The following is a 16,246-nucleotide window of genomic DNA, read 5'->3' on the forward strand; positions in this document are numbered from 1 at the left end:
AGGAACAATCAATCAGCGTCTTCGAGGCGTCACCAGGAAGTAACGATAGTTGCGCCGCCATGACGTCAGGCGTCTCCTTGAATCGTGCGTACAGGTGAGAGATTTGCCTTAAATGTTTTTTTCCATCCCCTCTTTGTGTGTTCGTCCATCTTTTTTTTTAAATGTACCATATGGTGAAACAGCAGGTCGCCTCGGGGACGAGAACACCGTGAGAGAAAAATCCTGAACCATAACTGACTTGTGTGTGCGAAAAGAGCAACTCCTCTCAGGGTAAAGCTGTCCCGAACACGCACCGTTACTTACAGTCGGGACACGCGATGGAGCAAACGAGCCATGCTCATGTAAAGCGGTGATGCACGGCGTTCATGCGGGGGGTTTTTTTGTCAAGTTTTTCCGATTGTTTATGTATTTTTTTCTGCGTTTTATCGTTATTGAGGATTATAAAGCAGAGTGGAGAAGCCAGCAGAACCGAAGATCACTATGAAGAGGACGAGAGAAACCGACGAGCTCACTTGCATAGGTAACAACCTTTCAGAGTTATTAGTGACAGTATAATATCTCACCTCCTGGATATTTTACAGATAGATTAGATTTGATTAGATAGATTTTTTTATATTTACAGTATTGCAGGTGCAAGGATTTAAGATGTTTTAATAAAGTTTTTGCATTTAAAGATTTAGACACAGACAGCCCAAAACACATTTACAGATACTTCAAATTCAATCCAAAATACCTTGTAAAAGGGACATTTTATTGAGTTTAAACATAATGCTGGGACCCCATAACTGAACTCATCCCTAATTGGGTATGTGCTCAACAGTGCAACAATAAAAACTCACAATCAAGCTGGGTTAACTACATCACACACTGAACAACTATCTTCTTCAGAGGGAAATGACGTGCTTAAAAATGGCAGCGATATCATTGAAATAAGCTGATAGAACTGTAGGATGGCAGATGGAAAAACCTTCCTTTACCTTGTGATAAATCTGTGAGAGATGCCTATACTGCAGGTACATAGTTGGCTTGGCAGGATGAGACATTTGAGCACAAATCTACAGGATTCCTGAGCTCCGTGTGTTGTTGTTTTGCCTGTCCTCCTCCTCCGCCGCCTCCTCCTCCTCCTCCTCCTCCAGTCCCCTGCAATGAAATAGAAGCTGTCCAAGGTGAGTCAGCACGGAGAAGCTGTTTGAGCAGTTGGCTGAGGCTTTGAGACACAGAGCAGATGGAGAAAAAGTATGGGAACAAATAACTTGCATTTCTCTTTGCCCATTGGTTGACTCTTTGTTATCCCCCCAAAAAGCACTTTTTGAGTATCTGATCTGAAGTTTTTTTTTTTTTTTTTTTTGTGTGTGTTTGTTCTGCAGTTGCTGAAAAATAAATGCAGTAATCTGACGAACACATATGACTGAAGTCAGCAGTTTGAGTATTTATTATGACGCAGCTTTAATCTTAACCTTCCATGTCTCACTATATGACACAGTTATAGTGTGTGTGTGTGTGTAACAGGACAACATAGATGGGGATTTAGCACTGAAAAAATCGGAGTTGTTTTTTTTCCATGCCCCCCCCCCCCCCCCCTCATTGTGTTGCTGTGATACAGTAATCCTCTTATGTAACTGAGTGACTCTCTCTCTCTCTCTGTCTCTCTCTGTCTCTCTCTCTCACTAAACATGCTTGTACACATGCACATGGGCACACACATGCATATATCAATCACACCAGTCAGCACCTGCTCATGCAGGGGCAGCAATGTTAATCTGGAAATCACAGTTGTTAAGATTGATTATAAACTTTCAGCAACAAACTATAATTATGTGATTTTTTTATATTAAAGAAGATGAAGGAATTGTACAGTAAGTCCTAAACTCTTTGATAATCTTTTGGGGGAGGTGTATTCTATGTGTGAGATGTTGCATACTTTTTTTTTTGCTACAATAAAATGAATTGTTTCAGGACAGCTTGGTCTGGGGGACATTTGGAATGATGTACAATTATTATAATGTGTAATTTTACTGAAAAACAATGCTAAAACTTTGTCATGTATACTTTGTTTTGTGGTTGAAATGATGGTGATTTCTAAGTAAAAGCTTTTTTTTATTTGTTATTTAAATTTGTCTCAAATCAAGAAGGTATTTGGTTACCTGTCAAAATGCCTTAATACTGTAGTATATGCATGGGTTTGTGTGGACATCTGCTTCCAGTACACTTATTTACACATTCAGGTGCATGTTTTGGTATTGATTTTGTGTGGTTTCACTAAGTGTATGCTTGGATGGGGATGTGAGGTGTAATGTTCAGTTCTGTGTGGGTTTTGCAGGTGATAATGCGCGATCACACGTCCGACTATAGCATGGAGGAGCTGCTGAGGCAGTCTCAGATGGAGTTAAAGTGGATCCAGAGACAGCTGGCCATGATCACTGCCAGAAACGTACAGCATCACCACCTGCACACCAAGGGCAAGGTATGGTGGTACCACATACTGTAGGCCTCTGTTACTACTACTACTACTACTACTGCTACTACTACTACTACTACTACTGCCACTACACGAGAGAACTACTATGAAACTTCATGAGTGGGCATTCGCTCACTTATCTCCATTACCCATCATCAAGATGCAACATTAATGCTCGTGATGCTTTCAGACATGCCGCCGCTCATGATGATGGAGTTGCGGATACCGCCTCAAACTTTGACCAAATATTTAGGCATGGATATATATATATATATATATATATATATATATATATATAGTAGAAATACAAATACAGGTTTTTTTTTTTGCCAAGCTATGACAAGTGCAACAAAATGACGTGACCCCAACATCTATTTTTGCTCTGCAGCACAACACTGTTGTGGTATTTAATCCCATTCCATCTCCTGTCATTTTAACATTTGTGAAGTAGAGAGTTTTGTGTTTTTGACTGCAAATCCGTTGTTTTCAAGCTTTTCCCCTCATGCAACCCCAACAAATGCACACCTGTCTGCTGTTTCTTTTGCTTTGTTTTTTAAATCTTCCTATACTTCCCCAGTTTTTAGGAGCTTTAATGGCAACTGGCATTCAGAATTGGCTGCCCAACACAATAGATCATAATAGACTGTTACTCATTCTGGTGACTCATTAAAACACATTTTAAATATACATGTTTAATAACACATCCCCACTTTGTACAAAATCTAACTTGTAAGGTCTAAATGACCAGTTCTAAAGAAACACAATCACAGGTGTTGGGATTTTTTTCCCTTCTATTCCAAATGGCCGGAAGAGGACAGCATACTTCTAAACAATACATATCAAACATTAAAAATCCGCCAGTTGAGAATGAAGTCGGGCCATGACATGCTTCAAAGGTAGCGGCTTGTTTTAATTAGTTAAATGACATATTGCCTTCAGCTGTTTGCTTATTGAAACGGGTCATCCCACATCGCTGCCTGATCCAGTTTCCATCCGTCCCTGAACCCTGGTCTCACAGGCCTTCGTGTCACGCCCAAAAACCAGTTCACTACGATAGTAATGCGTCTACAGTAAGAACGGGAGCAGACAGTGAGCAAGTGTTGCTAGGCAACAGAGTGGAACAGAGCGTACGCTCCGCTTTCTCTTCTCACTCACGCACACTTAGTCTCTTTTCTTTCTGTCCTCTCCTGCATCCTGTGCCTCTGTCCCGGTGTTAAATGGAGAATGCCTATCGACCGAGTACATCGAGTGCCTGCTGCTGATGCAGCCTCACTAAAACCCATGCGAGTCCTCCTGATCAGGCGGTGGAGAGAGCAGAGAGATGGTTGTGTGTGTGAGGTCTGTCCAGGAACACGATGGTGTAGATTTGATGCTCGAGGAAAAAACACTAATGTCTGAAACATAGTGACAGGGTTGCTGGACCATGAACCCGCTTTGCTTTGGAAACAAATTCCATGATGTAATGATTTACACATCAGTGCTCAACACAGTACGTTTAAATGAAAGCTGCCCTGCATGTGTGACGTTTCGGTCACTTGAATGGGGTGTGCACATGTCTGCGTCTGAGCGAGACAGAGTGGGAAAAAGAGGAGGAGGAGGGTGAGGATTTTTTAAAGCGCGAATGGAGGAAGGAGCAGAGGGCATGAGAGGAAGCGTTAACACATTCAGGGTTGGGACTCAGGCAGTGTGTGAGTGAGTGAGTGCCAAGCTGCTATGGATAGTAGATAGCTATGTAGATGCTGCTTTTTCTTGCTTTTCACGTTTCAGAGTGCGACTTCCTGCCCGTCAGTGGCGTGCAGACGGGGCAAGCTAGTAAAGCTGCAGATTTGGAACGCTCATTGCAACTGCATGCAGCGGCACACGTGCACACTCGCCGACACGTCACCTCCGCCTTCACGGCCAGCTTGTGATGTAACAGGAAGGGAAGAGTGTCATTTTGGGACTAAGGGGGCGTTACCTTTAAGGTAGGGACATTGTCATTATCTGTACTAGCACAAATATACAGCCCCCCCCCCCCCCCCTTTTTTTTAAGACTGTTATGATTTTCTTTTTTTGTGCTGCTGTAGATGCTGAGATTCTTTGAGATTTTATAAGACAACAAGTATTGTCTTCATGAGGAGTAGTGACTTGTGAATGTGTGAATGATTCCCCCCCTCTGTCTAAATCCCACTCCAAGTTGAACACATTCACAACAACACTTAATGCTTAAAGAGTAGCCTGACGGGCTTGAGATGAGATTTAATGGCAGGTCAGTAGCTGTATATATATCCACAGCTCAGGCAGCACTGATGCAAGTATTTCACTCACACACCAGATGGCGATATGGCAATCTATTTAAATCACCCCTAGCCAAAATAAGATTACCTTGGGGTATCCTGGTGGGTCGCTTGGCTGAGCACACGCCACTTAACCACAATGCCCTTGGTTCGAAGCCAGCCACCACATGCTGCTTTCCTAATCCATTCTCCTATGTCCCTCCACTCTAAGGCATCCAACAATGCAGAAATGCTTTTTAAAATCATGGAATATTGTGATTTAAATTGGATGACTACACACAGTGTCCATGATGCTTTTAAAATTGTTAGCTATTTATTACTGCAACCATGGAGGAAAGTCTGAGCTGCGAGCAGCATAAAGTATAAAAGCCCTTATTACATTACATTATATGCTGTAATATCTTAATAGCTACCCACATGATGTGCTTGCTTAATAAACAGTTCCCCCATGGGCTCCAGGTGGTCAGCATTTTTAAAAGGATAATCCATTCAGTGTACCCATCATTGACGTTGTAACAGAAATATAGAGTTTTTTAATGTATTTATTTTTGCCCAGGAATGTGTATGTTAACATGTCATTGAATCTCAGCTTGCAAAGTGTACATAAGTGAAAGTTAAACCCCCTTTTGACCTCAGGCCGTGACGGTGACCTTTTTTTGTTTTTCTTCTTTTGAAGAAGGAAAATTGACTGCATCTATAATATGGTATTTTGATATATAACATGCATGTTACTGAAATCAACAATGACACACAATCAGCAAACTAGCAAACCGAACCAAGGGGAAGTACACTGACTGGATCATTAAATGATAAACGGACATCCCCTTCGACAGCAGTTGAGCCGTTCCCATCAGTGGGTTTAATTGAGCGACACGTGGTCACATTGTCATCGTGGCAGACTTCCTCCTCTAAGTGCTGCCTGGGACAGAGGGGGCATCACATGTTTTTCCATGTACCTTTTCACGGTGTCCCTTTCTTTGAAATCCCCCCCCTCTTGGCTCACATATAGCAGGAGATGTCAGTACTTCCTGTTGGCCCCAGAGCGTCCGAGTGCGTCATGAATCCCAACTCTGACGCAGCTCTTGTCAGACCAGATTGTGCAGCTCCGTCGGTACAAGGGAAATGTCTCTGAAGTGGACAGCACAATTGGGGCCCTGCCCGACACCGGGCTGGTTGCAGTCACAACCTCAGTCTGGATGGCTGACAGACTGATTTTAGGGACTGAACGTATCATGTCTCAATTAGATGTCTTAACCCGGCATGGATAAGTGTTAATGAGTGCCTGTAATCTGCTCCGGAGCCCAATCAACATAGAATTTTAATAACCACATGTTGTCATATTATCAAAGTGATAACCTGTGTTTTGTTTTTTGAGAGCACATTCATATTTCTGGTTTAAATGACTCATAAATCAGTTCTCGCATGGATATCCATGTGGCCCTAATGTCTCACTCTAAATAGAGTGTCTGTCTGTTTGGGAAAACACAGTACTGGTTGGCAGGTCCGTCTCTCCCTCTCTGTCTGTTCTTGGAAGGTCCACCATATCACACTGGTGGGTCTATCTGTAGGCTTGTCTGCGATATTAGCAGGTGTATCTGGCTGTCTTTCTGTCTGCTTGGCTAGTCCATCATACTGGCTTTGGTAGCTTTGGCTGTCTCTGTTCACTGACATATTGCCTGCAATGTTGTTGTTCTTTTTTTTGTTTTTGTGGAAGATGATAGTCTAGCTTACAGTCCAGGGATCTAGTTGTTATTTATGTGAGGTTTTTGTTTTGTTGTGTGTGTGCCTGACAAGATACCAAATGCCCTGCTAGCGCACTAATTGATATACAAGAGTAATATAAACTGACATTAGAACCATCTGTTGGTTTACAAGGGGAAAGTGCTTGAAGAGAACAATGTGCTGCTTTTTTCACCTCGACTTTAATTCCCCCAAGTGGTAATTAAAATTCTGGACAGAGAGCAGAGGTAAAGAGGAAAAATGGGCGGGTTTCCTAGACATGCAGCACAGATTACTTTGGTCTATAGGGTGGTAATGTTTTCCTATAGCTGTGGTAACATTGGAGTGGCTGGGCTGGCTAAGTGTGCTTTTTCAGGAGGCAATTGGGAAGACTACACCCCATTTAGGATTCGATGACTGTAGCTCTTCAGAATGTTCCAATTTCATGCATTTATATTATATTTTCCAGAGCAGAGCATCAAATCTATTTTTAGATTAACTCTTGGGGAAGAGTTCCCTTTTTTTGGCACAAAAGCGGAGCAAAGGGCATCCTCGCATCCTTGGAGGGGGTTTAATTTCTGGAGGCAGAGTTTACATGCACTTATCCTAAATCCGCTTCCCCCTTACCTCAGCCAAACAGCTGCTCTATCTGCAGCCCCCCTTTTGGTGGCTTCAAAGTGATTGGAGAACAGCAGACTAGTTCTATAAATCAAGACAATTCTGAAAAAAAAAAAAAAATGCCACCAAATATTACAAATGTGTCTGGCATGCAGGAAAACGGAGCAATATGAGAGACTGTTCACGGCTCCAGTCTGCCTATTACAGATATGCATGTGTGTCGAGGTTCAAGCGTTTGAGTGAAAATTCACTTTCTAACCCATCAAGAAAAGTTCTAAGGAGAAAAACACTGACTGGCAAATCCTGCCGAGGCTCAAAACCTGTTGCAGTAGCAGCTTAATTTTCAGGCCTGGTAATCCTTTGCCTGTGACTGACCCCATGGGATGCAACTAAAGCAGAGTACCTCACTGTAAGCAAGATTGACAGGAGCCCTGTGCCCCCTTTCATAACTCAAATCAATCAAGGTTTTGTTTTCTCCCATAGTGTTTATGCCCACTAGCTGGTCTGTCTTTTGTTCAGGACAATCCTACACTCGACTGATCTCAACAACTATTGAATGGATTGCTATGTGATTTGGTACAGATGGATGAGGGATCCTTATGATTTTGGGAATCCTACTATCAGCTGCAGAATCCATCCATCCATCCATTTTCTACCGCTTATCCTGTATTCAGGGTCGCGGGGGGGCTGGAGCCGATCCCAGCTGTCATTGGGCGAAGGCAGGGTACACCCTGGACAGGTCGCCAGTCTATCACAGGGCTGACATGTAGAGACAAACAACCATTCACACTCACATTCACACCTACGGGCAATTTAGAGTCATCAATCAACCTATCCCCATCCTGCATGTCTTTGGACTGTGGGAGGAAGCCGGAGAACCCGGAGAGAACCCACGCTTACACGGGGAGAACATGCAAACTCCACACAGAAGGAACCCGGGCCGACCCGGGGATCGAACCCAGGACCCTCTTGCTGTGAGGCGAGAGTGCTACCCACTACACCACCGTGCAGCCCTGCTGCAGAATCCATTCAAATATAATTCAAAATAAAGTTTTCAGGGGTCTCATTTATAAAACGGTCTGAAGGATCCACAATAAATGTTTGCAGATGTAGAAATGAGGAAATAATAAATATATTTTTATTCTGTAGCCCTTCCTAATTCAAAATAAAAGCCTCCAATTCTCACAGCCTCTTGCTGGGAAATGACAGTGCTAACCACTAAACCATGGTGCTGCCCCCCCCCACCCCCAATTCTTACTGCATGTTAACTAATAAACTCACAATTGACCAAGTGTGTCAAAAAAGCCCATTTTTAATGGGGAAATCAGGACAAGCCTTTTATTTCAGAATAAAAGCCACAAAGAGTAACTCTCTTAGCACAGGATCTTCAGGCTCCTTTCCCACCCAAATACTTAGATCTGACTAATGACTAATGAGTTTGCCTTCTTCATGTAATTCAGTTCAGCTTTCAACAGATTTTCAGGACTCCAGAGCATTTGCACTGCACTTCTGCATTTTCAGCAGTGCTCTGCAATTAATCTGAGCTGTCAGCATTCACATCCATTTTCTGCAGAAACTGTGTTTTCTATTTAGCACATGCATGCTAACACGCTAAACTACGATGGTGAACATGGTAAACATTATACACAGTATCAGCATGTTAGCATTCTCATTATGTACTTAATAAGCTGACATTAGCATTCAACTCTGCTGCACCTACAGCCTCACAGAGCTGCTAGCGAGGCTGAAGAGTCTTTAGTCTCTTTACTGTATATTTAGTCATTGTAGATTTTTACACGGCATACTATGCCAGCTACGACTAATAATAATGAAAGTTATAATACCAGAATACTGTATTGGTGATTTTTTTAAATGTATTTCTCCATCTTTATCTTTTATCCTGCAGACAAGATGTGAAGTTTCATCCCAGCAGCAAGCTGTAGGATTCTCTGTCTACAACGCGAACCGCTGTCGAATTCTGGAGGAGAGGAACCGAACTCTGAAGCTTGAGGTAGCCACGCTTCGCCAAGAGAAGCTGCATTATAGGAAACTGGTAAATTTCCCACTTCCATCACCTCTTTTGTCTTTTTCCACATCACACAGTGACATAATATCTGTCTTTCTTAGCCACACTCATTATTTTAAATAAGCTTCATTTGCCTGCAAATGAGCACAACAATATACATATTTATTGAAACTCTCCTCTGGAAATTGAAACAAAGATTTCATAATTGTGGCACTTACTGTATGTATATGTAGCGTGTCAGTGAGTCATTCTATTTAAGTCCCCGTTGCTGCTTTTATTCTTCAAGGACACAGCTGTGTATAGTGAGTGACTCACATGGTCGTGTGCACATATACTCCCTCTGATAGGTCTTGGTTATGTAGACATGTGGGCATGTGTAATGTGGTGTAAAATAGATAAGGATGGGCGTGCGGTTTGGCGTGCTTTCTGCGTGTGTGTGTGTGTGTGTGTGTGTGTGTGTGTGTGTGTGTATTGTGTTTGCACTGTATGTTCATGCATGCATTTATGTATTTAGTCCTTTTTGGAGGCCTCCCCCAGGTGGTCTCGGATGGCAAGGTGTGTGAGCTGTTGTCTTGGCAACACGCCCATTTGCAGTGTTGACAGACTGGCAGAGGGGAACTGACATAACATAATGGCTGCTTCTGTTATAAGCCTCAATGGCTTGAAATGAGTTTTTATTAAAATAGAGCGAACCCTGCGCGCCACAGTCTGCATTTACAGTTTATTGACAATGTTTCAGTTCAGTGTGGCTCTCAGGCTGAAATAGTTTGTCACACCACTCCTTTGGTTTGTAAATGAGAGCAACATTTCCTTCTCCTCAATTTCTGTGGCATAGAAGCACATATATATATTCTTTCTTTTATCTGAACATATTTACACCTTTCTATTTTAATTTATGGCGATCTGCCCATTGGGAGATTTTGTTCATCTTCACAGCCAAAACTTTGACACAATGTCCGTCACCGTAGCGAACATGCTGTAGTTGGCAACATAACTCAAAGCAAAGACGGACTCATGGATCAGTTAGACTAAGCTCAGTCATGAGAGTGGAGAGTAGAGAAGATGGTGACGTACATCCATCAATATCGACTTGAATGCAAAATTATTTTTCTTTCTATATATTTCTTTTTAAGGTGAAAGATGATCAAATTCCAGTTAGTCATGGTTTAAATGGATGGATTGAAGGCTCTTTGTCTACTCCATTCTATGCTATTACTGTCCAATCTATCAGTTGTCATGGTAAAAACAAATCATATTTGGTCACATATTCGCAGCATGACATCTGTTTCTTTTATCTTTGTTGCCCAGGGCGATGGATGGGGCATAAAATGTGTCGATTCCTCAATGTGTATATATATATTCAGTTACTACGAGATGAAAACGTCTTTTTCATGTGTTCTTATGACGTATGTTTTTGACTGTAGTATCAAGAAGTAGTATACTGCTAGTACATCCCAGTTTGTATGCAGTGTCCATCAGGCACATACTGGTTGAGTGTACATGGTTGTCATCCTAGCAGATACGGTGTCAATGAGTATTTGATTCGAAAGAGTGGCCGCACCCAGATCAATGAAACGGGGTTCCACTTTTCACTTTATTCCTGTGTTGTTTATTTTATGGAAGGGTGCTAGATGTGGCTGTCTGCTACGGGCAATGCCTAAAATCCACAGCCCTGGGCTGTTGTATTTAACCCTTGTTGTATCATTGAAAATGTATTTCATGATGCACTTCAGCTCGATTCTCATGTCTGTCTGTTTTTCCAAATCATTTGCTATTTTGCTACTGAAATGGAATAAAATTACCGAGAGGGCGGACTGCTTTCTAGAAAAAACAAAGCAACAAAAAGCTTTTGACCGGTTGCCTGGAAACAATCTGTGATGGACAGTCGGAGAAAGGTACCGTAGGTCAGGAATGACCTTCTGTGTGCAGTGTGGCTGCTGCTAAAAGGCCACAGCTGTCTCCCTGGACACCATCCCTATGGCAACGATTGTGTACTGCTAGCAGCTGACCCACTCGGATGATGATCTTCATGATAAGGGCTGTCCCACTATGAAGAGAAGGTCTAATCAATAATCCCTAATAGCAGTGTTGTCTCAGCTGACCCAGTAATCTTCATTTTATGTCCCTCTTATCAAAGATGCACAGACAAACCAGGATTAATAATAGTCTAGTGTAATGTAATGTCAGCTGGAATAATTACTCCACCGCCCACAGGATATTGAGAAAATGCACTGTTTTGATTCGCAAGGCTGTTTTAACAACTGGTATTAAACGGGGTGTGTTTAAGCTGAAGTTTCTATTATTTTCTTGATTGATTTGATCTCAGACATTGTTCTTTCAGATGGCTCGAGTTGTCTCTACGAAACTACATTATCTTTTTTTTCTTCCCCCGGTGCATTTCCCGTTCTATCCCTTGTTTTGTGACTTGGTAAAACTGAGAGCTAAGGCAAAGCACAATGAGCTTTAACCTTTTAGAAGAAATGGTTAGAAAAGAAGGAAGCATATTCAAGGTTTGGACTTCTGAGATCGCATTTTGGCCGATGCTAGCAGATTAGCTTGCTAGTGGTAGTGCTAGCTTTGATCCTCACCTTTCAAGTTGTTGTAGTCTCCCATCTGTGAGCTTTTTTTCTTGCTTTTTTAAAAATAATAATATCTCTCTCAGCTCTTTTTCTCCCATCACATCTCCTCTGTTCTCTCACTCCTCAATTTCCATGTCTATTTGCACTCCGATCCCCATCCTCCTTCCTGCCTTAACCTCCTTAGTGCCCTCAGCCAGGCAGGGGGGCTGATGAGGCCACTGATCTGGGCCTGTACAGCTTCATGCCTGCAGTAATTTAAGCAGACTTGATAGCCATGCCAGCTTATAATCAAATTTCAGGCATTTTCTGAGAGTTTATTCCAGACACAAATTTTGAAACGAGTTCCTGGTAGTGAGTGGATAAAACTTAAATGATAAAACCATTATCGTTTAAGTATTATCCTATGATCGTTGGTTCTTAGGGAACATCCAAACACACAAGCCACAATCAGAAGCTGCTACAGTCTGATAGGTTCCTTAAGGATCCTGAACGGCCTAGACCTGTTGTTTTTCCAAAATCTCCATCCATGGAGTATTTTACATATTGTACACTTAACTTCACTTATTTACAATGCATTCATAGATATTTCGGGACTCACAATCTGCATAACCACAATGAATGAACCTCACATGCTGCGTCCAAGGAAACCGCTGCTTTCAACCTTTGAGTTGGAGCTGGCTATAAATGGCGGTAAAACTAAAATTTATGTGAATGTCCAGCTTTGGCTTGATTTCAGAGCAAAGACCGATGGTCGGAACGGAATTTGCCGTCCATCTTGTGAGAGCACTGTTTCATATTAGCTGTAAAACTGCAGGGGGGATAAACTCTGTTGCATCAGAAGGGAAAATGTGCTAAAAATGTAGGGCCCTCCTGGATTAATTGAAAATCCCTTTAACCGGATTAAATCATTTTAGGGGCTAACTGTGCAATACTCACACTCTCTCTCTCTCACACACACATGCATGGACACGCATTAGAGCCCCCACACATAAGCTGATGTCAATATGATATAATTACTCATTGTGACAAGGAAGTGTAGGCAGTGTGATAGCAAGTGTGCTGTGTGTTGTAGTTAAAGGCTAAAAGCTGTGAAACTGTGAGGATTAGAGTTGGAACAGAACGAAAATGGAATAATTGGTTGCATTGGGATAAGATTGAACCCCACAGTTGGAGAATTTAAGTTTGGGTAATGTTTTCAGGAAACTTTGAATTGAAGAATAGTTTTTTATTAGCCATTCTAGCTTGACATGACTCTAGTCCTTGTGCTTTGGTTTCTGACCTACCTGTGAAACTAATGACATTCCCCTCAGTCTGTACTTTGTGTTCAATCCTAACTAGCAAATGTAGCATCCTAACGTGCTACTATAGACGGTGAAAATTGTAAATATCACCTGCTAAACATCAGTGTGTTAGCATTGTCATTGTTAGCATGCTGATGTTAGCATTTAAGTGCAGTAGCGTAAGGGCTGCTCAGTGTGTTCCAAACAGGCATATTTTAGAAAACATAAGGGGAGGCTGTGTTGCTATTAAACTGTATGGTTGTTATTAAATACATTATTTTTCCAAACGGCGACCCCCAATGATCAAGTTCAAAGCCGTTCTAAACACCTCAAAACATTGCTAAAATCGCTTGTTTGCAGAGCATTTCACTATATTCAGCTCGGGACAAATATAGAAGTATCTTAATTTCAGGCAACTGAACAACAGAAGAATGTTTCCTCATCAATTGTATAATGTGAATACCACAATGCCACAAATATACAGGTAGTCTAAATTGTATTAAATGTGCAAACAACATTATACTCCAATTGTAGATATATACATTGTTATATATGTTGTTTTAAATAAGTAAATGAGTGCTGAGGAAGGAATTGTTAGGTCCAAATTACAGTAAAAGTCCTATCACACCCTTTATTTTCTCCATCATTATTTATAAATTGGCCTCTCAATAATCTCATGGCAGCCCTTTTCACAGTGATTGATGTAAAACATAATTCAACTACATCCTGTTTTATTAACACCATTAACATTATTATTATATGTGCGTGTGTTGGTAAAAGAAAAAGTTGCATCCGTCAAGACGCTGTTCAATTAGTGTCATGGCTTAAGACAGGGAGCAGAGGCGAGGGAGGGACGATCTATCCAGCAGCAGCAGCCAGCATCATGCATGCTGCTGTCATTTCAGGCAATTTGGCAGACGGGCAGGAAGGTCCAGACTGTGGTTGTACAGGGCAGCTTTCCAATAAACCATCCTTGTATCCCAGACTCCGAGATGCCTTGCTCCTAATGCCAGCGATACCTCTCCTGCTGTAGCTCATGGTTGTAGCAGTGGAGCTGGCTGATTAATTCAACAGAGTGGATTTCCGCAGCTCGCTGCACACGCTTACAGTGTGTGTGCGAGAGGGAGAGGGGGGGGGGATTGAGCAGAGGGAGAGAGGTTGCGCGTAAGAGAAAAGAAGAAAATGATGGAGGAAGGGTGTTAAGGAGGAGGGTCTTCGGGGGTGGGGAGAGAGTGAGAGGAAAGGGAGGATAGGAAAGAGAGAGTGTGTAGAGAGGGGGCGGAGGGAAAGAGAGAGAGAGACACGCAGGCCCTGGAGCTGCTACTGATGCTGCTGCTGATGCTGCTGCAGCCGTTTGACAATTCCCCACCCAGAGAGAGCAGGGAAGAAGGGAGGAGATCAGAGCAAGGAGGAAGAAGGAGTAAGCGACACCTCCAAAGATGCTGCCGTGCTAGCCAACGCTCACGGTAAATACCGATCCTTTATCACCACTCAGCTTCCTCTTTTACGGCCGCCGTACGTCTCCGTCTCTGCATCGTTGGCCCGAGTGTTTGTGTTTGATTTAGCTCTGCCGAGTCCTATATATAGTGCACAGGGTTAGCATAGCCAAGCAGCTGGGGAAAACCTGTCTGTGCAGCTGCTGCAGGAGGAGACAGACGTCCACAGAGAGAGATGGAAAGGAGAGGAGGATTTGTACCATTTTTTTTTTTTTTTTATCTCTTCTGGGACTTGATGAGGAAAAAACAACCTCTGGCTTTTCTGTGTCTTGACTGTAGCAGGGCCACCTGTTTGGAGATGTGTGGGTGTGTGTTGAAGGTGGTGGTGGGTGGGGGGGTGTTACGGTGAATGGGTTTAATGGTGCGTTTGTGGCTTAGAAAGGTTAGTAAGGGAGTGTGTGTGTGTGGATTTTCAGAGAGTATATATAAGAGAGCGCTGCCTTTTGACTGCTGTCAAATTGCAAATCTAATCTCATACGTGGGCACACACAAGCGGTATTATTTGTAAAACATATGCGGACACATGTTTACACGAGCACTTAGACACACTGGGAGGGAGACAAACCCGCGATGCTTTGTCAAACAAATAGATTTGGCGTGTGTGTGCGCTTTGACGTTATCGGCTCCTGTAACCTGAGCTTTTCCTGGTTCCTGCCTGCTGAGGGGTTGCCAGGTGTTGGTGATGAATATTAACCCACTCGTGTCTCATTGACAGTTCCTCTCCGATTATTAATTTTCAGGAGGCAAAGTGTCTTGCATTGTAAATGTGTGTGTCATGGGATGATGGTATATTCTGTACACTCATCTGCCAGTTGGAGTTGCACCTTCAGTAAACTTATGCAGTTTAATATAACCATCCTTTAATTCCTAAATTAATGTTCAGTTTCTGCTGAAAGAGATTTATTCAAGTTCACGGTCCAGTTGGATACTATAGTTGAGTTGAAGTGTAATGCATTATGTTTAAGGACCAGTGTTTAAAATTTGGTTGCATCTAGTGGTGAGGTTGTAGATTGCAGCCCTGTCGCTCCCCCCTCCCTTTCCAAGCGTGTCGGGGAACTACAGTGGCCTTCAGGTAACAAAAATATGTGAAAGGTGCTACATGGAGCCGATGTTTGGATTGTTCATTCTGGGCTTCTGTAGAAACATGGCGGTCCAACCTGGCAAGACAGTGAAAAAAGGAGCCGCTCCCTCCGTAGATACAAACTGTTCATTCTAAGAGAACGATTCCTCAGATGCATACACACTAATGAAGACATATTAGAAATGTTCTGCCCAAGATACATATACCATTTTCATTATTTAGTTTTACTTTTCCATTCATAAGGTTTTTGGATTCTTCCCTCCCATGTTCCTGCTCATGCAATCACACATAAAACATATCTCTTTCCATGTGCTAGAGGAGTTTTCTCAGGGAACCGGGTGTGTTAACCAGGTGTTTAGAGCTGCAAAGCTTTACCGTATCAATGAGCATTTTGGTGGAAAGCTTGAGGAGATATGAATATATAGGTATATGGATATTAGCAAGGTGACTTCAAGTATAAAAGACTTTTGCAATTAAAGAGAACTTGACTGACGTCTCTTCTCGTTCCACACTGTAACCCTTTCATAGCAAGCAAACATCAGTCCTGTAACGCTTCGACAATGTGTGAAATTCTCTCGATGAGTAGAATAGAAGTTGGTTTTTTATCAGGTCAGCTGTTGAAACGAGAGAGAAATCCAAGCTACCCCTGCACTGCCAGCCACTCAGCAGCTGCTTGCTCGGTTGGGTGTGGGTGTGTTCCTGTACATGCTTAG

The 16,246-nt window shown here is 42.5% G+C and overlaps 1 protein-coding gene across 1 annotated transcript in view; it reads left to right on the plus strand.

Moving 5' to 3' along the window:
* The first annotated feature begins 381 nt into the window (after positions 1-381).
* rimbp2a (RIMS binding protein 2a) overlaps positions 382-16,246 on the plus strand; it is a 52,426-nt gene continuing 36,561 nt past the window's right edge. The window contains exons 1-3 of the mRNA XM_084035307.1: positions 382-520; positions 2,321-2,464; positions 8,978-9,124. Coding sequence (XP_083891433.1) covers positions 2,327-2,464; positions 8,978-9,124 — 285 coding nt within the window. The 5' untranslated portion in view covers positions 382-520; positions 2,321-2,326. The remainder of the gene's footprint in view (positions 521-2,320; positions 2,465-8,977; positions 9,125-16,246) is intronic.

Source organism: Eutrigla gurnardus (genome assembly GCF_963514095.1).
Source record: "Eutrigla gurnardus genome assembly, chromosome: 19".
NCBI classification, from domain to species: domain Eukaryota; kingdom Metazoa; phylum Chordata; class Actinopteri; order Perciformes; family Triglidae; genus Eutrigla; species Eutrigla gurnardus.